The sequence below is a fragment of the Microtus pennsylvanicus genome, chromosome X (assembly GCF_037038515.1).
Source record: "Microtus pennsylvanicus isolate mMicPen1 chromosome X, mMicPen1.hap1, whole genome shotgun sequence".
Classification (NCBI taxonomy): domain Eukaryota; kingdom Metazoa; phylum Chordata; class Mammalia; order Rodentia; family Cricetidae; genus Microtus; species Microtus pennsylvanicus.
This window is the reverse complement of record NC_134601.1, coordinates 37325176-37352255: the sequence shown is the minus strand read 5'-3', so window position 1 is coordinate 37352255 and position 27080 is coordinate 37325176. Positions and strand designations below refer to the sequence as shown.

The 27080-nt window shown below is 48.4% G+C and overlaps 2 protein-coding genes and 1 pseudogene across 2 annotated transcripts; 2 read left to right on the top strand and 1 right to left on the bottom strand.

The window, feature by feature from the left end:
* The first annotated feature begins 4343 nt into the window (after positions 1-4343).
* On the top strand, positions 4344-12008 carry LOC142841521 (X-linked lymphocyte-regulated protein 3C-like). Its single transcript, XM_075958450.1, has 8 exons — positions 4344-4434; positions 5607-5676; positions 6241-6275; positions 7751-7868; positions 8900-8999; positions 10371-10469; positions 11767-11862; positions 11952-12008. The coding sequence occupies exons 1-8, from the start codon at positions 4344-4346 to the stop codon at positions 12006-12008; spliced, it is 666 nt and encodes a 221-aa protein (XP_075814565.1).
* Positions 12009-15934: 3926 nt separating this feature from the next.
* Positions 15935-16111, top strand: LOC142841875 (small nucleolar RNA SNORA70; annotated as a pseudogene).
* A 2003-nt stretch (positions 16112-18114) lies between these two features.
* Positions 18115-26151, bottom strand: LOC142841332 (X-linked lymphocyte-regulated protein 5C-like). Its single transcript, XM_075958164.1, has 8 exons — positions 26054-26151; positions 25470-25539; positions 24555-24589; positions 23327-23444; positions 22478-22577; positions 21076-21174; positions 18552-18656; positions 18115-18458 (listed from the first exon to the last, which is right to left on the bottom strand). The coding sequence occupies exons 1-8, from the start codon at positions 26142-26144 to the stop codon at positions 18384-18386; spliced, it is 693 nt and encodes a 230-aa protein (XP_075814279.1). The 5' UTR covers positions 26145-26151; the 3' UTR covers positions 18115-18383.
* Between the last annotated feature and the right edge of the window lie 929 nt (positions 26152-27080).

Below are 27080 nucleotides of genomic sequence, written 5' to 3'. Positions count from 1 at the left end.
GAAATAGATTGTCGTCCCCAAACTGGTCACCCAGACCAGGTTCTTTACATTGTGACTTAGCAGGGATTGATAGATCCGGTGGAGAGTCCCTGTCCTTGGGTTAAACAGAGTCAGGCTTACCTGTTGATGCCAGACTGTGGTCTCCTTCCTGCCTTTAGTTTCCTTCCTCTCTGAAATCCAATGGTGGCTGGTGGCTGTTTGGAGAGGCCTAGGAGATGAGGCCTTGCTGAGGGAAGGAAGTATGTCGCTGGGGTGTGTGTGTGGGGGTGGCCTTCAGGTTTCAAAAGCCTCCTTTTTCACTTGACTTCCTGGGTTGCAGTTTGAGATGGGAGCCCTCAGCTCCAGCTTCCAGCGGGAGGTGCCCTGTGTGCCACCTGCATTCCCTGCCATTATGGATCCTACCACTCTGGAAGCATAAGCCCCTAATAAACTCTTTCCTCTATGTTGTTGCCTTGGTTATGGATTGTATCACAGCAATAGAAGCCCTAACTAAGACAGCCTGATAGAGGACCTGAAGGGCTGGTGTGGGAGTCCCCTCTGTGTGCTGTGATTACCATTAATGAATAAAGAAACTGCTTTGGACCTATGGCAGGGCAGAACTTAGCTAGGTGGGGAAAACTGAACTGAATGCTAGGAGAAAGAAGGGTGGAGTCAAAAAGATGCCATGGAGCCACCACCAGAGACAGAAGCTGGGAACTTTACCCGGTAAACCACAGCCACGTGGTAATACACAGATTAATACAAATGGGTTAAATTGAGATGTAAGCGTCAGCCAATAAGAAGCTAGAGCTAATGGGCCAAGCAGTGATTTAATTAATACAGTTTCTGTGTGATTGTTTTGGGTCTAAGCCTGCCGGGCAGGCGGGAAGAACTAGCAGCTCCCTTCCTACTACAAAGGTTCGGTCCCACGCATGGGTGCTATGTCAGCAAACCTAACTGCATCCTCTGGAAGGTAGCCTTTATCTGCATGAGACCCTTATGTCTATAAAAATAGAAATAAGTATCTGAGATTACTCTGTTGGTTCAGGGTGGTGAAGGTGACTGACCATTAAGGGACTCCACGGTGAGGCTCCAGCCATGGCAATCAGAGACTACCTTCCTCTACAGCCCTTGGGGAGCAGAGTGTGCATCGTGAGACGTGCCTGATGGCCATCCGTCAGGCATGCATGCAAGCCTGGATAGGCTACCGTACTTATCAGACCATGCTGTACCTGCCTTGCGTGTGAGCACGCCCTTCCAGCCAAAAAGGGGTGCATGTCCATCGGAAAGGCTGGGACTAACTATCTGTGGCTGGTTTCTGAAGGGAAGGAAGCTCTCGAAGGTGTGGTTGGGTTAGGATCACCTAGTGAATAACTGGGTGAAAGGGCATCTTCTGGTGAGGTTTTAGGCAAGTAATGCTTGAACCGCAGCCCCTGGGGTTGGATGGTGGGGATCCCAGGGAGGCTTGCTCAAGAGGGCCTGTGATGTGATGTGCCTGAGTCTGGCCTTAGCCTTGAACTGGACTAGACACCTCTGGAGCGTCAGAGGAGAGGTTCGAGAAATAGAGGGCCTGGGAGGTCTTAGCCGGACAGGGTGTTAGAGGAGGGACGTGCGGTATCCAACAGCTGGCCCCTGTGTACTATTCGGGGACAGGATGAACACCTGAGACCTCTGAGAAACAGCCACGGGCCATCAGCAACCAGAGCGCCATTTGGAGAGAAAAGCACAGTGGACCTCTCAGGTTGCTCAACTGCTGTGCCCCAGGGTAAACGCCTGGCTCTGACTGATAGGTCAGCCCAGCCCTGGAGTCTCGCCTGACCTCTCCGTGTAAGTGCTTATGTTTCATGTCCCGAGAGCAGCCCATCGGACCCACTGGCCCCCATGGCACATATACGCCCCTTCCGGTGGCATCCAATCAGAGACAGACATATACACAGGAAGATGGGCTTAACTGTGTGACCAGGGCCCAATGAAATGAGGCCGTGGGCCATGCCTCAAGGGGAGGGCGTGACTGGTCGAGCTAGGTGTGCTGAACCCCTTGGCGCATGCGCATCATGTTGGCCCACCCCTGCGCATGCGCCAAGGGGTATCAGGCCAGCCAATCAGAGAGTGTTATATTGGGAGGTGGGGCCAAACTAAACGTCGCCAACCTCTGAGTGGAGGGAGGCTGTCTAGCGGAGCCGAGGCTCGTAGGTGAGTGGCGGGGTTTTTTGTTTCTTTGTTTTGGGGGTTTTGGGGTACCGTGCCAGTGCTCCTGGGGTGGTTTAGAGGGATCAGGAAGACGAAAGCTCTTGACACAGGACAGAGGGACCACAGAGCGAGAGGGGTCAGGGTGGCCTGTGAGGTGACTTTGGGAGCCTCACTTCCACTTCAGGCGGCAAGAGGCGCCAGAGGCAAGAATGAAAAGAGGTGATGAAGGCAGCTGAGCCCTAGAGCACTGGGTGGGGCAGAGTCAGGGGCCTGAGAGAGGCGGTAGGGACTGTCCACGTCTGCCGTTTTGTGTTCCTTTCCTTCCTGGGGTCTGTGGGTCCTGGCAGGACAACTGGGTCCTCCTGCGATGCTTCCACTGGCAAGAGTTCGACAGGCTCACGGGTCTGAAAGGGAACTCTGGGCACTTTAATCAAGCACATAGGCAACTGTAGGGCCCGAGTCGGGAATGGGAGACTGATGGACAGTGTCACACCTGTGCGAGGGCCTGCAGGCAGCCTCAGGAGTGCCAGAGGTGGGGCCTCTGTCTGACGGGGGCGGGAAAGGAGCCTCTCAGAGGGGCATTCTCAAGTGTGGTCACCGAGGTGAGTGGACAGGGTAAATAGCAGACTCGATCGCGAGCCCAGGTCAGCAGGGATGCACAGCCCTTTGGGGGAGGAGAGCGGGATCTTAAGGAGGAAGGGCCAAGGTTTTATCTGTGAGGTGAAGTTTGAAAGACCCACTTTTGCCTGGTAGTGAAATAGGACGCTGAAGGCAGTAGAGGAAGGGGTTCTGAGGGTGGCAGGTTTGAAGAGAGCTGGGTGTGGCAGTGAGGTACAGAAGGGGAAGTAGTGACTGTCCATGTTTTCCTCCTTGTGTCCAGCTGGAGTCCTCAAGGGACATCTGGGGCCCACTGACATGCACCCAAGGGCCTTGCCTCGACAGAAATGCCTGTCTGCAGGGGGTGGGGCAGGACTGGGCCCCTTCTGCATCCGACGTCTGGGTAACTTCTGCATCCAGATCTCACAAGTGCCACTTCAGGCCACTTAATCCTGGGCGTGTATGCCTTTGCAGCCCGTCAGAGAGATGTGCATTGGGAGGTGGGGCCTAGATAGGCACGACCACTCGCTGAGGAGAAGGAGGCTCCCAGGGTGGGAGAATACCTGCATGGATGATTTGCCATTGAGTAACTCTGTTATGAGTCTCCCCAGTTGTGATAGGGATCCGAGAGGAACCTTACTTAGCTCATGCACCAGGACAGTGGGATCTCAAAGAGGCAGGACCGAGGGAAACCTGTGGGGTGATCTCAGGAGCTTTGCTTCTAAATGGGACTGAGCAAGGCCCCAGAGTGCAAGGTTGGGGAGGAGTCAAGAGGGCTACAGGGATTGGGCAGGCTGAGTGGGACAGCTTATGAGCTGGGAGACGTGGCCCAGGTGACTGAGTAGGCCCTCAATGCATTGGCGTTCCCAACCAGACACGAGCATTTGGTGCCTTGTTTTACAGGCAGGAGGCAGTGTGTAGTGATGAGGCAAGCTGGCCTGCTTTTCATCCCGCCCGGCTCCCGCACGGCTAGCTTTACACCCGAAATAACAACATACAAATCATATTCATTTAAACACGGCCTGTCCCATTAGTTCCAGCCTCTTATTGGCTAATTCTCACTTCTTGATTAACCCATTTCTAATAATCTTTGTAGCACCACGAGGTGGTGGCTTACCGGGAAGATTCTAACCTACGTCCATCTCGGGCCGGAGCTTCATGGCATCTGGCTGACTCTGCTTTCTTTCTCCCAGCATTCTGTTCTGTCTACTCCACCCACCTAAGGGCTGGCCTATCAAAAGGCCAAGGCAGTTTCTTTATTAACCAATGAAAGTAACACATAGACAGATGACCCTCCTACACCGGCAGTGCCCAGGATTTTTCTACCCAAGGGTCGGGAACGCAGCAGAGGAGCAATCTTGAGAGGTAGTGGGTCTGAGAGCTCCACGTTCAGATAGAGATATGGTGCAGAACTGAACTGTGGTGACATCCTCTTGCCCTCTCCTTGCTGCAGTACAAGTGCCAGGTCATCTGCCCACATCCTGTGGAGTCCAAGTCCCTGTTCCCATTGCCATCCTGTAATTCCTCCTGGTATCTGTAGTGACCGGAGTCCTGTCTAGCCCAAGAAGATTCTAGCCATGTCAAGCGGGGAGAAGAAAGCCCATGAGAGTGCTGGCGCGCGTCAGAGGCTGGATCCGAATCCCACATGGGATGACACCAAGAACCCAGATGCAGTCACCCCAGGTAAAAAACAAAACCAGAAACAATAAAAACAACAACAACAACAAGCCAGATAGGCCCTTGTAGGGCTCTGTCCACCTGGGTAACATCCTAAAGTCTTTTGGTGGGTGGGAAAGCCCCTGAGAGTTCTGAAACGCATCCGAGGCAGGTCTGATTCTCAGGTCAGATGACACCCGGAACCCCGATTCAATCATTCCAGGTTTGAAGAAACAAGATGGACTGCCATATGGCTGTGTCCACCACAGGGGACATCCTAAAATCTCTTGGTGGGTGGGAAAGTTCCTGACAGTGCTGGCACGCATCCAAGGCTCATGCATGTCACCAAGACCCCAGATTTCATCACCCAAGGTTAAAAAAATCAAACAACAACAACAAAAACAGAAGGGCCCTGTAGGGCTGTGTCTGCCCCGGGGACATCCTAAAATCTCTTGGTGGGTGGAGCACTGAGTGGATTATGTGCATGAACTTTTATTGGAATAGCAGGAGGTTTCAGATGCTAATAACTCTTGTTCAAGCTTCTTGGGGCCTTTAGGTTCCCCCACCTGAAATTTCTGCCACACAGGAAACCTGCCACATGCCTAGTCAACATGCCTCTCCAGGAGCACATGGGTCACAGTGACTCTCTGGAAGGCCTGTACAGGTGCCTGGACCAACTGGTCTGAGAGTCAAGCCTAAGGTGGTGTGTGTGTGTGTGTGTCTGTGTGTCTGTGTCTCTGTGTGTGATGTATATGTGATATGTATGTGTGTGTGTGTCTGTATGTCTGTGTCTCTGTGTGTGATGTATATGTGATATGTATGTGTGTGTCTGTGTATCTGTGTGTGATGTATATGTGATATGTATGTGTGTGTCTGTGTGTCTGTATGTCTGTGTCTCTGTGTGTGATGTATATGTGATATGTATGTGTGTGTCTGTGTCTCTGTGTGTCATGTATATGTGATATGTATGTGTGTGTGTCTGTATGTCTGTGTCTCTGTGTGTGATGTATATGTGACATGTATGTGTGTGTGTTCATGATTTCACGGATGGCTATTGAAAAAGTGTAAGGAACAGATGCTGGATATGGAATCTAGAAACAATATAATGACACTGCTTTCCATGGGAGATGATGAGAACAGCACACTTTGTTTCAAAATATTTTTCCTCTTTCGTGTTAATACACCAGGAAGAGAAGTCATTGATGTCAGTGGTGAGGAGGGTACTTCCTCTGGAACAGAAGGGCAAGAGGCCAAGTGATACGTTTCATGTTTTCACGAAATAAATTTAGAAAAGTCTGGCTGGAGAGAGGGCTCAGTGGAAGAGTGCTTAAGGTGCAAACACAGGAGCCTGAGTTCAGGCCCTCAGCACCCACAGATAAAGCCATGTGTGGCCACGCCCAGCTTTTAAGCCCAGAAGTGAGGGCTGAGGCATGGCAGAACCCGGGGGAAATTGCGGGTCCTTGCTGATTGCCAGACTAACAGAATAAACCGAGATTAAATAAGTAAGTAAGTAAGTAAGTAAGTACGTAAATGCAGCAACTAAGGCGCGTGCACCACGTGGATGTACTTGGGTGCATTGAGCTTAAGGATCTCAAAGCAGCATCCTACAGTAGATCAGATGTTCAATGTGGTAAGGAATGAAAATCTCATGCCTCCAACAAAGTACGGGTCCTGTCATAGAGCCTGTCTGACAGGAATAAGGTGGCCTGTTCTTGAAATGTGAATTGTATGTAGGCTGTGTGGCACCCCCCACTTCTTCCACTCACTACAAGAATGGCCTTTTATGTACATCGAAGTAAAAAGGTGATTTCTTTGCAGGAAGAAAATACAGAATTTATTTGAAGAATTTGAAGGTACATTCTAGGAGCTATCAGGAATTTGAGAAAATTGTTTCAACCAAAGAAGTGCAAGGCGAGGGAGGTATCGCTTGGCAGACAAGAGAGTGTGTTTACTGCCTTGTTCTCAAACATCAAATAGTCTCGAAAAACCAAAAAAAAAAAAAACCCAAACATCAAATAGTATTTATTAGATTACCAACTCTCTCCTTCACGCTAATTGCCAATATTGAGAACATGGCACCTGTGGTGTGGATGCTGTTATTTACTAACAGTGGGATCTTTGAAAATTAGATGTCTTCAAGGTTTTAATTTGCACAAGTGATATATCTGTTTCTAATATCACATTTGAAGCCAGCCAGTGGTGGCACATGCCTTTAATTCCAGCACTTGGGAGGCAGAGGGAGGCATATCTCGGTGAATTCGAGGCCAGCCTGGTCTACAAGAGCTAGTTCCACGACAGGCACCAAAGCTACACAGAGAAATCCTGTCTTGAAAAACAATCCAAACAAAATACCACATATTACTTTACTTGTTTGTATTTTAGTCCAGCTCTCTGTCTCCTCTCTCTCTCTCTTTCTCTCTCTCTCTCTCTCTCTCCCTGTGTGTTTGTGCGTATGTGCGTGTGTGTTGCGTGTGTGTGAGTAGGGGTGATGGCCAGCCTCCCCTAAATACCTGACCACTGTTTAATGTGTAAAGAACAGCACATGCAGTGGGGAGCTGAAGTCAGCACTGTGACCATTGTATGCGCAGACTGAGTCCTGCTTTAAATTTCTCTGTCAGAAGTCAGTCACACAAACAGTTAAAAAAAATTACAATCTGAGAATGTTCTAGGAGCTCTGTAGAGGTTTCTGACAGAGAATCAATTCTGGAAACTTCAGGAATCAGGATAGGGAGGTAGCTGAGTGGGAGAGCACTCGCCTTCTAATCTTAAGGCTCTGGGTTCCATCCCCAATACCACAGACTTATCGATCAGTGTGGTTCCCCCGTTAGAATATTCACGGTGCCTCCCCTGTCAAATTTGCCTAAAAGCTCCAATGGCTACAATAGTTACAGTATTTTCATCTGACTGTGCAATAATCTCTGAGCCTTTGGAGATCTTTGTAAACGGACTACTGTTGTGTTTTGCACAAAGCGGCCCAACAGTCCCTCAGAATGTGTCCTTGAACTGGAGCATAATATGTACATTGATTGAATTTTACCTTTTAATGATGCCCCATGAGGAAATGACACAGCGATTTGAAACCCTTTCTTGCCAGTTTTGCTAAGTTCCCTTCCCTGTGTTTTGTCTGTAATATATAGACACTGAAGTCCAGCTCTCCAATCTCACATCAAGGTCATAACCACTGAAATTCTTGACGGAAAGAAAGGAGGCAGATATTCTTGCCATTGACAGATTGTTTCCCTCTATTAATAGCAAGTGGTTTTCTAAGTAGAAAACTAAAGCTGGCGGAACTTTACAGTAATGGTTTCAAGAATGTGTTTCAATACAGAGCCCAATAAGAACTTTCTTCAGGGCAACAGCGAAAGATTCACAGCGATCATCACGGAGTCTTTCGAAAACGTGGAGCTGAAATTTAAGGATATTCTAAAAATCCAGGGCGAGCAAAGGTACGGTTGTTGCTTCTTGGTGCTGTTATCCCAGACACTTTGACATTTGGTTAGTAAGCACGATGACCAGAGGTTGAGGAATAGCCGTGACCCCCACGGGCCAGAAGCTCAGTTGGATAACGTGTTCGGCTTGGCATTTCTGTATAGGGTAGACTTCTTTAGTCATGCTATAGCCTCACATCATCACCAAAGTCAGCTGCGTTTCCTAGCCATGAATTACGATGCCTTTTTTTTTTGTTTTTTTGTTTTTTTGGTTTTTTTCGAGACAGGGTTTCTCTGTGGGTTTTTTTTTTTTTTTTTTGGAGCCTGTCCTGGAACTAGCTCTTGTAGACCAGGCTGGTCTCGAACTCAGAGATCAGCCTGCCTCTGCCTCCCAAGTGCTGGGATTAAAGGCGTGCGCCACCACCGCCCGGCTATGATGACCGTTTTGACACATTGCTGTTGAGTCAGTGGAACAGTATGTATCACGTGAACGTGCTGGGCACCTGGAGCTTGAAATCCTCAAAGCATTCATCCCACAGTCAGTCTAGCCTCTCTTCGGTGCCATAGAAATGAAAATCCCATGCCTCCAAAGCCGTATAGCTGTCAGGAGCAGTGTTCACTGTGTTACTGTACCGAGATCCACACTGGCACAACGTGAGGAAGAGCAAGCAGGTAGGCCGCAGCAGAATTCTCTTATGGGAGCGGATGTGCATGCTCCTTGGACCTGTTCTTCAGAAAGAGAGAACTAACCACAAGTTGTGTCTGTCAGACAGACAAATATTTGTGGAATGATAGTAAAACAATAGTTCTTCCTGAGCTTTCTGGCACAAAGGCGTGGGAAGGTACTTCTCTCTCAGCAGGAAGGAGCAAATGCTGTGGTGTAAAATGAAATAATCCAATCAGCTTCCTTTTCCCTGTCTGCATAGTTTAGAGGCCATTTCCCCATCCTCCACCAATAGCGTTAGTGAGGGCAAGTCAGTCGTGCTTCGAATGTACTTTCTTCCTATTGGGATGGAGTATTGCACTGTTCCTTGCTATATCATTCACAGGCAGAAACTTTATCAAGAATATTCTCATCAGATGAAGACTTTGAAAAGAAAGTTATCCGAGGATGCAGCTGAAGTCAAGAAACATGCAAAAAAACTCGCTGTGAGTGTCAAGCATCTTAGCTTTCAAGGAATCCATTGTGTCAGCATCAGAAGTAGCAGGGCTTCCTGCAGCAAGTCTGGAGGGAAGGGACAAGACAAGAACTTAGGGAGGCAAGCAGGGTGGTGGATGTGGTGACAAGAGACTGGCCACTGACCGTTTCCCCCTGGTTTGTTTCTTTTCCCGCAGAGAGATGACAAGGTCAGTGATGGTTAGCAGCCATCATGGGGGGGGGGCAGGTGAGCAGGCACTGCCTGGAGAGTGCAGGAGAAGGTATGGGATTGTATCTTAAGAGGGAGCCCTTTCTGATCCACCCAAGAAGTGCAGACACCAGGAGCAGGAGGCCCACCAGAGCCTTCTGACACAGTGAAGAGGCAGGCAGAGTGAGATCAGTCCCTGTGGCTGTGGCAGAGCAGGTGGAGGCTTAGCGTTCAGTGCTTGGAGTTCAGACCAGCCCACTCCCAGAGGTAAGGAAGGCAAGGCTTCAATCCGTGATAGCTATGGGATGACTGACTCTCCTTTAACCTGGAGATTTGAGTGAGGTTTTTATGAGTTTTGGGGCACAAATAAATGCCTGACACCGGACAGTGCCATCTTTGAGGGAATCTTCCTTCCTGGTGTAGGATGGAGCTGTCCTCCTGGAGATTCTGACTTCCAAAGAAGGGGAGGCCGAGGCTGGGATGTGGAGGGAGATGGAGGCGACCCCGCCCCCCGTCCAGTCCAGTGGGCAGGAGTATGGCCCCTGCATTCTGCAATCCCACCAGTTGGAACGCAGTCACGGTTCAGTCCCTTGCTAGTCACTCTCACTGGGAAAAATAATTTACCTCTGTGTCTCAGATTGCTAGGTGTAAAAGGAGAGATACTTAAGGTCCCCATCTCATGGAATTGGTTTCAAAAGACTCTTAGATGTGCATTCTTATATTGGTCCAGGATAGTATCCGACGTAAGTCTTACAGAATCCTTGCCTGTTAAGCAGGCCAGCTGTGGACTCTACTCTTACTGGCAAGAACAAAAGGGAGTGGGTTCCTATGTAGGGAGTGAGAGACACTGGGGCCATCTCAGGGTAATTTCTGTAACCACAGAGGGTTCACCAGCTATGACAGTCTCTAATGGATGGCTTTTCAAGTCTTCAGAAACTAACAGCAATGTTTTAGATACTGTTACGTAGGAAAACGTTCCATTAAATGAATGAGATTCTCATCACTATGGTAATTTTTTAGTATTAGATAACTTGTGTAAGTGGCCATCGTGCTTGAAAAATTGCTAGTGATTTCCTTGTATATGTTTTGCATAAATATGATACAGAGTCACGTTTTTGAAATATTTCTGAGTTTCCCTGTATTGTTCTTACATCTTTTACTGTCTGTGTCTCAGAATATCTTCAAGGAGCAGCAAAAATTTATTCATCAGTCTCTGGGTATTCAGAAGAAGAGAATGGAAGAATTTAAAGATCTGTGTGAACAGTACTTGGAGGTCTGTTGTACATTCTGAAAGCAACCCACACACAGGGACATTGAATACTCTGGCGTTCTTTCCATGCTTTGGCTTATTCCTTCAGAAAGTTACCTGTAAACATCTTCCTGTCGACAGAGGTTTCTGTCCCGCCCGGTCCCGCAGTCATTCAGTCCCAAAGAAGCACACAGAGGCCTACATTTTATTTATAAACTGGTTGGCCTATTGGCTCAGTCTTCTCATTAACTCTCATATCTTACATCTCAACCCACAATTCTTGTCTGTGTTAGCCACATGGCTTGGGACCTTTTATCAATGAGGCATTCTCATCTTGTTTCCTTTTGGACTGGGTCACAACTGAAGACTGACCCTTTCCTCTTCCTGGAATTCTCCTGTTTTCTTGGCCCCACCTCTACTTCCTGCCTGGCTACTGGCCAGTCAGGATTTTACTGAAACAGTGCAAGACCATTGTACCAGAGCATCTTCCAGCATTTTCCTCATGGTGTCATGGTTCCATGTAAACCTAAGTACAAAATGAGTTTTTACTTTTAGAGTTCACATACGGTGGGTAGAGTCCTTTGAAGCAGGAATTGCTGCCTTGGCGATTTCATCCAGAGTTGTTCGTATTGTACAGGGCATTGATGCCTTTCAGACCATCTGTTCTTGTCTCACAGTGCATTTTCCCTTGGGTGTGTGTGTGCACTGAGGCACACACACGTGTACGTTCCTCTGAGTGTGTGTGTGAAGGTCAGAAGCCAGCTGTGGGTATCTTCAGTCACTCTTCTTCGTATCTTTTTGAGACAGAATGGCTCACTGAACCTGCAACTCGCTTGCCCCTGTGGCTGGGCTGGCTGTTCACCAGGTCACAGGGGTGGCGTGCCCAAGGGAAGAGGTCTTGCGAAGTTTTATAAGCTCCCTCCCCCACAGCATTTCACACAAGCATTTAAATGTGGCATGTGCTATGTCACACACTACTGAAGGCACTGTGGGGGTGGAAACCTTGAGTTTTAATTTTATGGTGTTCAGTGGTACACGACAAGCTACTCCAGCTCCCAAAGAAATGAGTGGCAGTCAATGAGCTCATGCCTCATGCTCTCTGTTTTCATTGGGTTTCATTCTTTCAGCAGTGGGTTGTGGAGTGGTAACGTATGTGTCTCTTTGGTGGGTGATTGATCTCCATGTTGCACATGCTGTATGCTTGTTTTGGAATGATGAAACCATGTCTTTTTACCACATCTACTCCCTTTTAAATATTGCTGTTCGCATTTGTAAACAAAATGACCAGGGCTGATTTCTGCCCGTGTCTCTTTCACTTTAGAAACTTGTAATACTGAGGGATTCTCAGGGAGATTCCCTCATTGAAGAGCTGAGACGTCTAATAGCCACCTTGGAAATGAAACTTCTGATGCTGAATGTAAGTACTGAGCCTTTCAGGGCAAACTGAGACTTGACGAGCACTGTTTATTTTAATATGTCCGTTTAATATGTCCTTGTGCTTCACAGCGCCAGCAAGAGAATGCTGCTGGTCAACTCTCTCTCCTGGATCTGTTATTCTCATAATACTCTGAAGAAATGAAAGTCGATACGAGGGAAGCGATTCTCTCATGGAAATTCTCTGGGAGAAGCTGCTTGTGGTTTGCGGCTTCAGCGACTACATCTTCTTGTGTTCTCCTGTTCCTAAAGATACCCCTTTCTGCTAAAAACCCAAGTAAACCGAAGGATTTGTGTGACGGCAGTCCAGAGATGTCTATAGCATCCTCCAGCCCACGGGTCGTAATGGCAAGTTTTTCTTGGTAGCATCGTAATTAATGGTTAGCAGTACATTGGTGTCGATACAGTGGGGTCGTGTACCTCAGTATCACTTGACCAAATTAGAAGGCACAAGAGTGGTCCATCCTTGTCATCTTCAGAGAAATAGTTAAAGGAGGCACACTCTTGCCATTGCATACTGCTGTTACATTTGTTCAGTCATGGAACCTATGGGAATGACGATAACCCTGCAAAGGGAATGCGTCCTGTAGACTTGAAAAGACTGTGCCCCAGAAGTAGTGAAATTGGTAGAATTCATTAAAACTCCTGAAGAAAAAAAGATGTAAGTATTGTGACGAGTATGTGAAAATGTCACTTCCCCACAAAATTTATAAGATCTTTCAATGCAATGTGGTCTGCTACCTGATGTCAACTGCCTGTCACATTAAGAGTTGATCCTTAGTATGCCTATAGCTCACTTCCTCGTGGTTTATGTATTTCCTCCTTTGTATGGATAGCGGTAACTGAGAATGTTTTGTGTTTCAAATTTATTGTGCACGTAGTATGTGAACATCAGTGATAGACGAGGTCTTCTGTACACTTAAGACTCTTATCCTGTGGTTTCCTTCATATATATATATATATATATATATATATATATATATATATATATATATATGTGTGTGTGTGTGTGTGTGTGTGTGTGTGTGTGTGTGTGTGTGTACATATATATATGTATATATATGTATACACACACATATTCCATGGGAAATCATTACTTGAAAACATTTGGTTTAATAAATATAGAATTGTTTCCGACTTGCTGGTATGAGTCATGTAATTGCATTCCCTTCCCAATGTTTCATGCCTTTTTAAACAAAAATGGTCCCATGCTAACTCATGTTTCTGCATGGGGCCTCTCCTCGTCCTGACCACTTGTCTCATTGTGTCCTGTGATGCAGAAGCATTAAAAACAAGTGTGCGTTCGGCATCTCTCATTTTCTACAAGCAGAATTCATTTCTCCACAGTCAATGAGAGAACTTCCCCTCTGGCCAGAATCATGGTACTTCCTAAACTGTGAATCATCTAGGGGAACTTCCCCCTTTGTTCAAAATATCTGTGATTTTATGGACCTTCAGTAATGCTTCCAGCACTGAATATCTCCTACTTGAGATATTCTATCAGTAGTAGATGAAAAATACATTACCCTATCACTGAATCTTGTATTATTCGAGTGTGTACTCCTGCGTGTATGAGAGAAAGAGAGAGACAGAGAAACAGAAAGAGACAGAGAGGGATGGAGAGAGGGAGAGAGAGAATATTTTGGTATGTGGTACATGTGTAAATGTGTTCCTATGTGTAGCACATGTGTGTGTGAATACACGTGTATGGAGTATGCAGGTTTATGCATAAATCTTTTGGTATGCAGTACATGTGTAAATGTTCATATGTGTGGCACATCTGTGTGAGTGAATGTGTGCATCTCTTCATGTTTTCAGATGTGTTTAAATCATTTGGTATGTGCTTCATATATGTGTTCTATGTGTAGACACACTTGTTTTTGAATGCATGTGTCCACCTCTGTGTATGTTTGCAAGTGTAAATATTTTGATATGTGGTTCATATATGTGTTCATATGTGTAGCACACATGTGTGGATATGTGTGTGTGAGAGAGTGTGCAGATCTTTTGGTATGTGGTACGTATGTTTATGTGATCATATGTGTAAGTGGAGACTTCACGTTTATTTCCTGGCCAACCAGACCCAAATAGTCACAACAAAAACTTTATTAATTACAACACAGTTTTGCCGATGGCCCAGGCATATTCCTAGCTATGTCTTACATCCTAAATTAACCCATTTCTACTCATCTGTGTATCACCACAAGGCTGTGGCTTACCGGTAAGTTTCCGGTGTCTGTCTCCTTTGGCAGGTGCATGGCATCTGCCTGACTCTGCCGTCTTTCTCCCTGCGTTCATTTTAAACTTCCCACCTAACTTTGTACTGCCCTGCCATTGACCAAAGAAGCTTCTTTATTAACCAACGGTAGTAAAACCTATTCATAGCATACAGAGGGGAATCCCACATCACATGTGTGTAGAACTCATGTGCGTGAATGCATGTGCACGCATGCGTGCGTGTGTTCACAACTGCATGTGCATATGCCGGCAGATATGATTTTGCATGTAGAAGCCAGACATACTCCAGGCACCCACCTAACTTATTTTGACACAAGGTAATGCTATGACTGTGGGGCTCATTGATTGGTCTAGAGCATTAGGCCATTGAGTGCCAGGATTCTACCCTGTCTCTCTTCTTCAGTGCTGGTGTTACAGACATTCACCGTTGGCCTTAGATGTGGTATGTGTATGTATCTGTGCATGTGTATGTATGTGTATATGTATGTATGTGCAAATATGTTCGTTCAGGTTCCCAAGGAGGGTGTCAGACCCCCCAGAGGGGGAGTTATCAGTCACCTGACAGGGTTCCTGGGATTTGAATTCGGGTCTTCTGGAAGAGCAACAAGTGCTCTTAAACACCGAGCCGTCTCTACAGCACCTTGTGCTGAGGTTTTCAAAGGTTCTGGAAATCTGAACTCGTCTGGGCTATTTGGTATCTCTGGTCCTGGTTGTAGGAGCCTGATATGGCCTGGTCCAACAGATAGTGAAGATCACCAGGCTATTAATCACCTCCAATCCCCAGCCTTCTGGATGGAAGAACAGGTCTCACATCTTTTCCGTTGAGAAGATATTACTGCATGCTTAACGTTCCTGGTTTCCCAGGAGATCTGTGGGCACAAGGATCTTCCTGCTCCCCACAGACTGGGACACTGTGATTGGAGCTGAGATGTGACCCAGGAGGCAGACCCACATTTGCAAAGTGTAGATGCCACACAGTGAAATAATGAGAACTGTCACAGAATGTGTTCTGTATGCATCATCAGTGTGGACAAGGAACGGATAAAAATTCTGAGTTCAAAGCCTATGAAACGAATATGTACATGAAACTGGGGAGATGGCTCAGCAGGTAAAATGCTTGCTGAATTAGCATGAACATCCCCAGAACCATTGAAAACCTAGGCACAGGGTGCTGTAGAGATGGCTCGGTGTTTAAGAGCACTTGTTGCTCTTCCAGAAGACCCGAATTCAAATCCCAGGAACCCTGTCAGGTGTCCCAAGACTGACTGATAAACTCCCTCTGGGGGGTCAAACACACTCCATGGGAACCTGAACGAACACATTTGCACATACATACATGGACACATACACACTCGCACAGTTACATACACATACCACATCTCAGGCTAACGGTGAGGGTCTGTAATACCAGCGCTTGAGAAGAGAGAGAGGTTTGTGAGATGTAGCATCTGAGAGCAGGGAGAAGGTAGCAGTATGGCGAGGCTGCACACCATCCATGCACATGTGTACGTGGGATGAAATGGCACCGCAGATGTCATTCATTTCTAACACTAATGTTACTGACCATAAAATTAAAGATGGACAAGGATCATGGCTCAGTGGGTTAGGTTTTCCCATGCAAACCTGAGAACCTGAGTTCAGATCACCAGCGCCCACGGAAAATCCAGGCACCGCAATACTCTTAAACCCTAGAGCCAGCATGTCTGGCGTGGAGGACAGAGTGCTGGATCCATCCGCAAAGCTCTCTGGCCACTCCGCCTGACAAAATCAGTGAGTTTCATGTTCACTGAGAGACTGTGTCTTAAAAGATAAGGATTCTGCAGCCAACTAATCTGCGCGGGAGGTCCACTTTCTCAGCGGGGGCCCGCTGTGCAATGGTTGCCAGCAGCTTCTCACTGGGGCCTGGTGTGCAATGGTTGCCAACAGCACACTCGTTCAGAGTGACCTCACCCTGTTGCCTGTATGGGCTCCCCGAAGGGACCTTGGAGACAATCTTCTGAAGGCTCTTTGAGCTCTGACCTCAATGTCGCCTCCAATCCAGGCCCCAGACAGGTATTCGCTGTGCCCTAGGGAAGGAAGCCTCAGGTCACCACGGCCAGGGGTCTCACTGTCCAGGCCATCACGTCCACCTGAATCATGCCTCAGAATAAGGAACATCGGATGGAGGCCCTATGTAAAGCCAAGTTCAAGCTCTCCATGCTGCTAGAGGCAAGTGGTGTTATTAAGCCCCTTCCTCCCACTTTCTTGCTCTGGTCCTCCTCACTGAGTTCTTCTTTGTCTGTCTCTCTCAAAGAGGTGAGGCTTCACTAAACTGAATGTAGATTGATCTGAAGGACACAGTCGCTGAGAAGTGACTCGTTCCTGATGGCCGAGGGGTCAGCTGCATCACCAATCCTGGTCCCACGGGCATTGGCGGGCCCCGCACTCCTCGGAGCTTCTACTGTGGTGCTACCCTCTACCCTACTGAATCATGTTCAGTAGTAAATATCACATCCTGTCTGGGAAAAGAGGGGTTACAGATGATATGCAGTGTCAACCTTTGCCCTACACAGTCACATACATGGCAGGGGTGAGCGTGAAACACAAGAGGAGGAAGGGAATACTAGGGAGGGAGAGGAGGGATGGAGAGAGGGAAGAAGGATGGAGGGAGGGAAGAGGGATGGAGGGAGGGAGGAGGAATGGAGGGAGGAGGGATGTAGGGAGGGAGGAGGGATGGAGGGAGGGAGGAGGGATGGAGGGAGGGAGGGAGGGAGGGAGGGAGGGAGGGAGGGAGGGAGGGAGGGAGGGAGGGAGGAATGTATGTGGTAGTAAAGTCAATGGGCTAGTAAGATGGCTGAACAGGCATGTTCCACCAGGTCCAATCTCCAGGTCCGACACCTTCAGGACTCACTCCCAAGGTCTATCCTCTGTCCTGTGTACCTGTGCATGCACGCATGCGCACACACAGACACACACACACGTGACATTTTTGTAAAAAAAAAATCCATCAGGTTGGCCTTCAAAGGAAGACTAGAAAAGAATTCACCATGAAAATTTGGGACAAAGAGTGGTAGGCAGAGCCACAGGACGGGAAGGACAGGAGAATGTGATCATCCTTCCTCTCTCCCCTCCCAGAAGGCTTTTGTTCTCCATCATAGATTCATTGCTGTAATCTACACAAAGAATAGGCTTAGCTCACAAACTCCGGGTAAAAGGTCAAGCAATTTCTAGTGTGCTGAACAGGGCTGGAGAGATGGCTCCATGGTTGAGAGCTCCATCTGTGGTTCCAGAAGACTGGGATTCAGCTAACCACCGCCGACTTTGGGTAGCTCACAACCACCTGTAACTCAAGCCCTAGGGGAACTGAGCCTAAAGTCTGACCTTCCTGGTACCGACACACACTGGGAATATGCTCGCAAAGACTCAACAAGGACACACCCAGGAAGATAAATGTCAAATGTACTGAACACAGATTCTCCTTCAAAAGATACAGCATAGGACAAGAGTAAAAGAATGACACAAGAGTCAGACAAACACACACGCACACACACGCAGAACTACGTGAGTAAAATTAAACTCTAAAGAGAACACTAGAAAATGCTCGTGGAAACACCCACCTAATATACTGAAACTGTAAGTGCCTATGCACACACTCACAGATAAAATATTTTTGACCAAAGGGAAGGGCAGGGATCTTCCAGCCAGTGTTGAATAATGCCAGAAATGAGTCTGGATGTCTTTGGGAAAAGCCAGAGCCCCACTGCAAGCTCTAAGCCAACACATGAAGATCTGGCTCTGCCTCGGGAACCATGTTAACAGTCTAGCGCATCTGAGCACGAAACTAGGAGTTGTGCTCTACTGTACGTCTGAGTGAGCAGGGGGGGGCTGGTTTTCCTGTAAAGGCCCATTTGCAATGCAGGTGGCTCTGTGACCTCATGAATGAATGAAAGCAAGCCCGGAAAGGCAGATCCCACCGTTATTTATTTCTTCCTGAAATAAGCAAGGTAACATTCACTTTGGGCAGGTGACAGAGAACCAAAGCAGCCTGTCGTAGAATCAAATGACATTTGCTTCCTGAATGTAACTGGCCCTGCTGGGGAGAATGTCAGGGTCAGGAGGGTCCACACTTAAATGTTGCTACTCACAGAACTGTTGGGGTTCACTTCATGGTCAACAGAGTCTCAGTCTTATTTCTAACCGACAAAGTAAAGAGAAAGGAGCTGCACTGACTACTACTAAGACCCTCTGGGCACGGCTATTGCTCCCTGTGCCTCCTCCAGGTGAGCTTCAGAAGGTTTCTTCACAGCTGTCAAGGACCAGGGACTGAAGGAACGTCTCAACTACCGACACATCCTGCTCTTGCTGTGGGAAAACGGAGAGTTAGGGGATCATTGTTCCATCTCTGCCCTTAGGAAGCCATCCCGAGGCACACAGCATTACAGACCCACGACTTACACTTTCCATGATAACTCTGTCCTGCGCCTTGGAGATTTGTTTCTTCACTTCACTTTCTTCGCCACCAATGAGAGTTTTGCCATGTTCATGCAAGTCCTTGGCTTTCTGAAACAAACAAACGAACAAATCTCCACTCGAGTCTGGCTTGACACCTCACCTCATGTAATTTTAAAAGAACCGACTTTGCATATCCAAAGGATGCTTGTTAGGAATTCAGAGTAAGAACAGTGGCTACTTCAGCACATCTAAAGAGTTACTCCACTTCAGGAAACCTTCCAGTCCCCCATTTTAAGGTGGTATCATTGTGGGACAAGAACAGCAAAGGGACTTATCTGGAAAATGGGTGGAGATATGTTAAAGGCCTCACGTGGGGCAGACCTGGGAGGCCAGGCATGGGCCCACATTGAAGACTCCCCAAGGATTCCCACACTGGACACCCCCAAGGCTGCTCAGAGGAAGGAGCCATTTGCCATGCCAATAGAATGTGATTTTCACCGAAGAACACACAGTGTGCAATCCCACGACCCTTCGGTCTAAGGAAAGCTCAAGCCAGGACTCAAATCCCTCTGTTCTCTCAAAGGACACTGCAGGGGTGGACACAGAGGAGAAAGAAGTGTGTCGCCCTCTGTCCAGAAAAGGGCAAAATGCTGGTCCAGTCCCTGCCCTATTCCCAGGGTCCAGAGCAGCTTAGGAACAGATGACCTGCACACTAGCTGAACACAGGTATGGAAGGGGAGCTTGCTGGGCTGGCGGCTGAAGAGGACACAGATGGCGACTGCAAGCAGTAAAAACATTAGGGAAGACAGTGCACATGGTGCTTTCTGGGCACAAAACAGAAGCAAAGCATGGGCATGGAATGGGAGTCACTTCAGGAGAAGCTGGTACTCTGGGAGGGAAGACGGAGAGACAGAAGCAAGCAGCAAGTGAAGCTTTCAAGAAGGTGTGTGTGGTGTGTGTGTGTGTGTGTGTGTGTGTGTGTGTGTGTGTGTGTGTGGTAGAGGGTGTTGTGCGGAGGACACAGGAAACAGAGAGAACAAAGCAAGAAGGCCACCGGGAAATCTGGGAGAGGGAAAGGCCGTGTTTCAGGACAACAGTCTCTCAGAGGCAGAACTGAGGACTAGGAAAGGAGGGAAGCCTGGGTGGAGAAGCAGAGGGAAAGCGAGAGAGGCAGAAGAAAGAGCACAGGGCAGAAGGGACCACCTGGGAAGCCAGAGAAACCCAGTCACAAGGCTCCCTCTGAGCTACTGCTGCTGCTCACACTGAGCACCCACAGTTAGAAGTGAGCCTTTCTGGGTGGCTCTTCCAACAGGCTCCCAGGCAGTACTCAGCTGCATTAGAGCTGCATGTTCCCTTTCTTAAGCTGTTCCTAAAGGCCTAGATGTATGTAGGTGGCTCTCAAGGTCTTGAATACTAACTTATATTTCTGTGTGCATGGGGGTGGAGGAGAGTGTGCATGCACGTGTGTTTGAGTATGGCGACCAGAGGTCATTAAAAATTCAAAGTGATTTCCTTCACGCGTACATGTCTGCAAGCATACGTGTGCACTCGGGAATAGCTTCGCCTTCCAGAATCCCGCACCACATAAAGTTTTGAGGCAGGGTCTCTCACGAAACACGAGGCTTTACAGTTTGACTGTTCTGGTGGTCCCACAAGCCCCAGGGATCCTTTTGTCTCTACCCTCACCATCTGGGCTTATAGGCACATTCCTGGAGTACAGGGGGTGCTAGGAATATTCACTAGGGTACCAACAGGGGTACTCACACTTGCTCAGCGAAGACAGACCTAGCTTCTCACCAGCATCCTGAAAACGAATTTACTATGACACATGGAGCACTTTAGATAGGGCATCTGAGTCGGGTCTGAGGAGAGATCTTTCACAGAGCATTTTAATGAGAGTATCAAAAAGAATTCCCATTGAAGGGCTGCTTCAATCCCTGGATATACAGAGGTCACTTAGGACCTGGAGCTTCAGCAAGGGTAGAACTGCCAGCTCGCCGTTCAAAGAGGATTAACTCTCTACCAGTTTTTTCATTTCCCTCATCTCTTGGGGAGATGCTGAAACGCATGACCACCAACACTGGAGAACAATGCTAATGTCGGAAGACTATAAATGTATGAAAGAAAATAAAAGCTACCCTTTCCCACTGTGTATTTCACTGATCTGTCCAATCCAAACAGTCAGAGAAAACCAGAAGGATCCCCAGACGTGCCAATCTCCATCGCAATGTCACCGGAGGTCCATAACTCATCACTGCGATGCACTGTGATCCTCTCTAAGCAGAGCTCTCATCACCAGCTCCTGTGCTAGAAAGCTGCCCCCGACACTGTCATCGGCTTCCCAGGTCAAACAAACCTTAGCATCGCTCCTAGGTGTGGGGAAAAATTTCCTAAGAGAGTGTGATCATGCTCTGCAGAACTAATTACTTCTCCCACAAGCTGAGAAAGGGCCAATCTGTCTTCTCCTTTTATAGACACGTGACATGGCATAGGGGTGTGTTCTGTTGACAAGTGCAATCTACCAGACCTTCAAAAATGTGTCGCGTAAATCTTTAGCGTTTCCAATCGTGGTTTCGTGATCCCCTATAGCTTTCTGTAAAATCTTCATCTGCTTCCAAGTTATAAGCTGAAACGTAGGAGAATAATGACAAAATGTCAGTACAACTGAACATCCAACCCTGCTGCCAGTCACAGAAATCGCTTCCCGTGATGTTTTGTGTGCTGACATTTCAAGAACGCGTTTGAAGACATGCCCTTCAGTGCCAAAAGCAACATAACAAGACCTGACCTGTCACAGAGGGAGAGAGTCCATCTAGCTGATGCAAAAATACTATAAAATCATTATTCAGTTTGAAATTAACATAAGCCCCACCTCATCTGTGGATTCCAACCTCACTCGCCAAAATTAAGCACAAAAGTTCCTTTGTTTATTCATAAAGTATTTTTAAGACACCGAGGGCACGGACTAGCTTCCAAGGAATCCCTTCTCCCACCCCCCCAAAAGTTCTTCATCAATCAGTCATTCCCCGGAGTGTGACATCATCCCATCAACTGTATTATCGACCTAATAAGAAGGGCAGGGAAGACGAATAGCAAACATACTGCAGCTCCTGTGGTCAAACATTCCACAGCAACATGTCAAAAACTGCAAGCACTCCACACACAAAGTCTAGAAAGACGGGGATTCTTCACGGCTCTGCTTTCACCCTCCTAGGAAACTGAAGCAGGGAGGTGACTTATTTTCTGAGTTTTCATGAGGAGCAAGCAGCAGGACTATGGCTGCATGGCAATGAGTGGGGTCCGGAGAACATGCTCCTCACCGCCAGACTGGAATCTGTCTCCATCTCCCTCAGATTCCAGGCTCTGCTTCCCTACTTTTGGAAGTCAGCATCTTTGGGAGTACCGGCCTGTCCTCCATCAGGATGAAAGACTCCTCAAAGACAGCACTACTCTGTGTCCATGAACACTTAGCTACCTCTGAACGCTAAGCCTCCATCTGCTCTGCCACAGCCACAGGGACTGCTCTCACTCTGCCTCCCTCGTCACTGTGTCAGAAGTCTACCTGGGACCGCACCCTCACCCTGTCCTGCACCTTTGGCATCTGCACTGCACGGATGGTATAGCTTTCCCTCTGAGCACCCAAGCCCATCCCTTCTCCTGTGCTCTCCAAGCAGTGCCTACTCAGCCTCCCTCCTATGCTGGCTCCTAAGCCATGACCACACCACCCCTCCACAGAAAGAGAAGCAAGCTGGAGAGGACGGCCAGTCACTCGGGGGCACAAGCACCACCCTCCCTGTCTCCCGATGCTCATGTCCCGTCCTGTCCTGTCGGGTCCCTTTCCATGGCGATATGCAGCATCGAAGCATCAAAGCCCTGCCACTTCGGAAACAGACAAGGTGGCTCTATTCCAAGCTAAGAGCGACACTCACAGCGAGGTGATCTTCTTGCTTCCTTGAACTCTCCACATCGTCCAGCCACCCCTGATGCAGCGACTCAAACATCTGGGAGTGCATGGCGTGAAGCTCTTGCCTGTGAAACACAGTCACAATTAATGAGCACTGTCAGGCTGTGTGAGGCTACGGCAAGGACGCACACACTTCACATTTTGAGACAAGAGCCAGGCGCAAAAGAGAAAGGGGACATGAATTAAATTGTCTCCTGAGAGGCGGAAATACCACTCTCGTCCCAGAAGAACTTGTCTTAATTTGCTACCACCGGTGTCATCACTTTGTGCGTCTTCCCTCTTGCACGCCGAGAAACGCATACGTTTCCCAAGATTGCATTTCCGGCTTAAAATTAGATTCATCTTCCCTTCCCCTTATGGAGTAACCTAGAGATCCTGAAAGCCCAACTCCGTGTGCTGAAGGCAACATACCCTTCATCTTCTCGAAGTCACATACACAAAGAGTGCACAGAACCATTTCCCCACGCGGGGACGACGATTTACCAAAGAGAGTGCCGATGGCACATCCTAAAAGGTACAGTTTTGAGGACCACAGAGGCCTGGCCTTCCTCACAGGACATTATCTGTATTGTCATCTGAGAAGTGAGGAACTGTTCTCTTACCAGTCCTGCTGCAGCTAACACACCTGAGGGCATAAACGAGGGGGGCGGTCCTCCAGCTATGGACAGGACTAGCTCACAGAGAAAATGCAGTGCTACCTAGGTCCCATTAGTGACTCCACTCAGCAGTGTCACAATGGCAGGCGGGAGTGACTTTGGAAGGAAGAGAGAAAGCTGTACAGGTTTCCTTTACAGAGGGTCGGTCACAACTTTACCTTGACTTCTGCTGCGCTTTGAAAATACTGTGGAGGTTTGCATTCAGGATTCTGAAAGAGGCATGTATATCCTTTTCAAACTGCTTCCTCTTTGCCAGGAAGGACCGGGTTATGTCCCCTAGTCGACAAAAGGAAATGGTATCACTTTAAATCAAATATCCACAGGAAGAGGCGCTCTTTCATCCCTGACATACCACCTACACGGTAACAGGAAGGAGTATGCACAGATCTGGTGTTCATTTTGTTCTTTGTTCTATTTTTCTTTTCTTAAATTTTAGACCGCCTCTTGCGTAGCCCAGGCCTGTCTCAATCCTGAGAGGTAAGCGAGCACGACCTCCAGTTCTGGATTCTCCCGCCTCTATCTCCTCTGTGCTAGCAATACAGAAATGGGGGCATTGTGCTTTGACGAGTGACCAACCACTGACAAACCGTTTTCTGGAAACCTCAAAAACCAAGCAGTTCATTTGTACCACAAAGAAGGAATGCTGTCGGACATCCTTGCATGCATGAGCTGACTCTATACACCGGCAAAGAATTGACGATGTCTCTCTTGTAATGCTGTTTTAGGGTCACCTACACAAGTAATAAAAAAAGCTGTCTCAGCTTGAGGGGCGTGTGGTACTCTGACTTGGTTACCGTGGACGACAGACCACAAGCTAGTGTGGCATGCGTGATGCTGATGTTTGTTCGCACGCCATGACACTCTTCTTGTCGGGCCATGGCCTGGCTGCCTTCACCATTCCCTGACAGGCTCACGGGTGTGTACGGCCTAAATGCTGCTCTCCAAGCCCTCCTTGGGCAGGGGTTCCTGGAGGAGGGCAACTTTGGAAAGCCAGAAAAGTGACTTAATTCAGAAGGTGAAAAACAGCTGCCGAAATGCCACATATAGTTCGTGCAGTAAGATGAAAAGCAGAGAACAACCTGCTTTCCCATCATCTCCAGTGCAATGCAGGAAGCAGGACCCCCCCTCCCCTGCCTCAGTGACAGCTGCAACATCCCCCTGTTCAGAGCAGCTAGTGAAAAGTTAAGTTAAAGGTAGCCCCTAGACAACAATGGCAATTTACTCTTCCAAAACTTAATAATAATGATGATAAAAATCCATCTCCTGAGCGACAGAACTGTTAACAGAGTCCTGTTGTTCTGTTGACAGGCGACCACGTTCTCACCATGCTTGAGTTGTAGGGTCGGAATGAAAGCTCCTGGACTAGCAAGACCTGCTCAAACACACCTTTGAAATCCCGTATCCTCTTCTGAACAGGCTCCCTGTGGAAAATGCACACAAGAATCCTTAACTGAGGACAAACATCCTAACTTCGCTCTGAAGGAAAGGCAGGCGAGGCACGCGATTTCGGAGAGACCAGCGCTCATGTGAGACAAAGTCGGATTTGCCTCTCCCGGGTCATTGGTCTTATTCCTTTATTGAGGTTTTCACAGTGAACCAAAGAGCTCACTGCAGATACATATGGGCACACGGTTAAGGGTTACTTACTGGAGCGTGTGTGACTCAAAGTCAGCCATATCCCCAGGAAACCAACCTCAGGCTGGCTGCTGGATGACTCATGAAAACTGCATCCCTGGCCTTCCCAGCCCAACTGCACTGGGCTCCACAAAGAGTCTCCTCTCCACAAGCAGCGGCTTTGTGTTATGTTGTGACAGCGTAGGGGTTTGTATACTACATGTTGACCGGAGCCCATTCACTGTACAGCACTGACGGGTTTCATAAAGGTGTGCCCAGCCGTCTTTCGTGAACTACAGCCTTATTCACTCTGCTCCTTCCTCAATCCACTCCTGCTACTTATTCTTCCTCTATTACCCAGCAGTGTCTCTTCAACCTTCATGCCACGTGACCACACTCCACCTCCAGAGTTGGCCTCCACTCCTCAAACCTTCCCCTCTATTGGCCATTGCCTGCCTCTCCCCAGTCTCCCTTCTGAGTTCGGGTGATATCATTTTATGAACCTATTTATAATCTGGGATCCTCAAATGAGAGAAAACAGCTGACTGTTGTCTCTGGTGCTGGCTTATTTCACAAAACACTAAACTCTCCGTTTGTAGCCGTCTCCCAGAAAAGGGCAGAAGTTTCTGCACAAAACCACACTGAAACTACCTCCTGGGTCAGGCCAAAGTTGCTTTAAGACATCACCTGGCCTCCTGCACGTTTGATCCTGAGGAACAGCTGCCCATCTCACTGGTATCAGCCTCCGGATTGTTTGCTGCACCGAGAAGAAAGGAAAAACCTTTGTGAATGAAGTGTGCTGTTCTCATAGTCCCACGTGGGAAACAGCTTCAGTCTGGGGTCCACAGAGTCCATCGCCGAGGGCAGTTTTAGAGTACTCTTCCAGAAACTCATGACCCACCCCAGTCCCACCCAGGTGAAATTCAACTAGGCCTGAGTCTGGGGACAGCAGGTACTTGTGTTTGTACAAGCCTTGCAAGGAAAACCACCGTGGCCCACGGGTTCTTCAGAGGCCTGTTGGCCAAGGCCAACTTCCTTGCACCCCAGCCACGGGGAAGAACATCGGCTGGGGATAGAAACCCAGAGTGTGCTTGAGAATCACTTCTCAGCATGCGAATCCCCACACCCACACCTGGAACTCCGTGGAAAGACCCGGTGAGTACTAGGCCACCCCGGTGCTCCACCCGTCAAGGAGTAGCAGAATGTCCCCCCTCGGTTAGGATCCCCCCATCCATATGCCCCATATCAGTTGTTCCCGGGGGTGACTCGACCTGGGTTCTGCAAGTCATCTGGTGGGAGATTCTGATCAACCCTAGGGCGCTTGGCACTTCTCTCTGTATGTTTCTGCTCCTTGCTTGACATGGCTGGGGCTCTGCGGGGCTGGGGACGACTCCTGAAATGTTGGTATACACAGACAGTAAAGACACCGAGAAGAATGTCGTGGTCGCAATGGAAACAGGGACCCGGACTGCACAGGCTGTGGCCATGAGTCCTGGCACTCTCTGTGCTGCAGCCAAGAGGAGGTAGGAGGATGACACCGATATCCCGCAACATCCAATCACATTCTGTCCCAATTTTCTGTCTGAATGCAGAGCTCTCCACAGCCCTGTAGCCCTCAGTCTCGGCCCTTTCTGCTGACTTCTTGCCCCCAGGATAGGACTGCTTGGGCTGGCCCCCAAACCAAGTGGCCATTAACCCAGACACCAGCCCACTGACGGCCAATGGGGTCACTGGAGCCAAGTCCCTGCACTTCACGCTTGAGTCCTGCTGAACACTCAGCTGAAATCCCTACCCACTCTGAGTCTGCATGTCTCAGAAGCAACACATGGACTCCAACATCCTTGAAGGACCCAATGGAGGCAAATGCAGAGGTTCGCCAATATACCCACGCACAGTGAGTGACACACAGCCTGTAAATGGGCATGAGGCCCCTGTACTCACAGACAACCACTATGGGAACTAGGAACGGTAAGCATCCAGGCATGTCTCCTCAACAGAAGGGATGCCTACGTCTGTTTTCCAACCAGAAGACCTGGAGAGGATGCTGTTAAAAGCCTGGTGATCTGTGCTGCCTGCAGAGCCAGGCCACACCCGGATCTCCCAGATTATTATGTTTGACTCTCCCTCCCTAGACCTTCACCTTTAGTTTGGTTTCTCCGTCAACAGAGCCCATCCTTAGGGGAGATGGCCCATGGACGTTATGGCCTGGTGACCTCAACGCTATCCGCGTGACTGAGCCACACCAGACCCCAGGTCCCTAAGCTATAGAAACCATCTTCGTGGTAGAGGTCACATGTA

Coding starts and splice junctions, on each gene's coding strand:
- LOC142841332 (XM_075958164.1), bottom strand. CDS start 26,144: ATGTCAAGCAAGGAGCAGAAACATACAGAGAGAAGTGCCAAGCGCCCT. Junction 25,540..26,053: donor AGATGACTTGCAGAACCCAG/GTCGAGTCACCC, acceptor TTCTCGGTGCAG/CAAACAATCCGGAGGCTGAT. Junction 22,578..23,326: donor AAAGCGCAGCAGAAGTCAAG/GTAAAGTTGTGA, acceptor TGTGTTTCACAG/GCAAGAGCTTCACGCCATGC.
- LOC142841521 (XM_075958450.1), top strand. CDS start 4,344: ATGTCAAGCGGGGAGAAGAAAGCCCATGAGAGTGCTGGCGCGCGTCAG. Junction 10,470..11,766: donor TGTGTGAACAGTACTTGGAG/GTCTGTTGTACA, acceptor CTTTCACTTTAG/AAACTTGTAATACTGAGGGA. Junction 11,863..11,951: donor TGAAACTTCTGATGCTGAAT/GTAAGTACTGAG, acceptor TGTGCTTCACAG/CGCCAGCAAGAGAATGCTGC.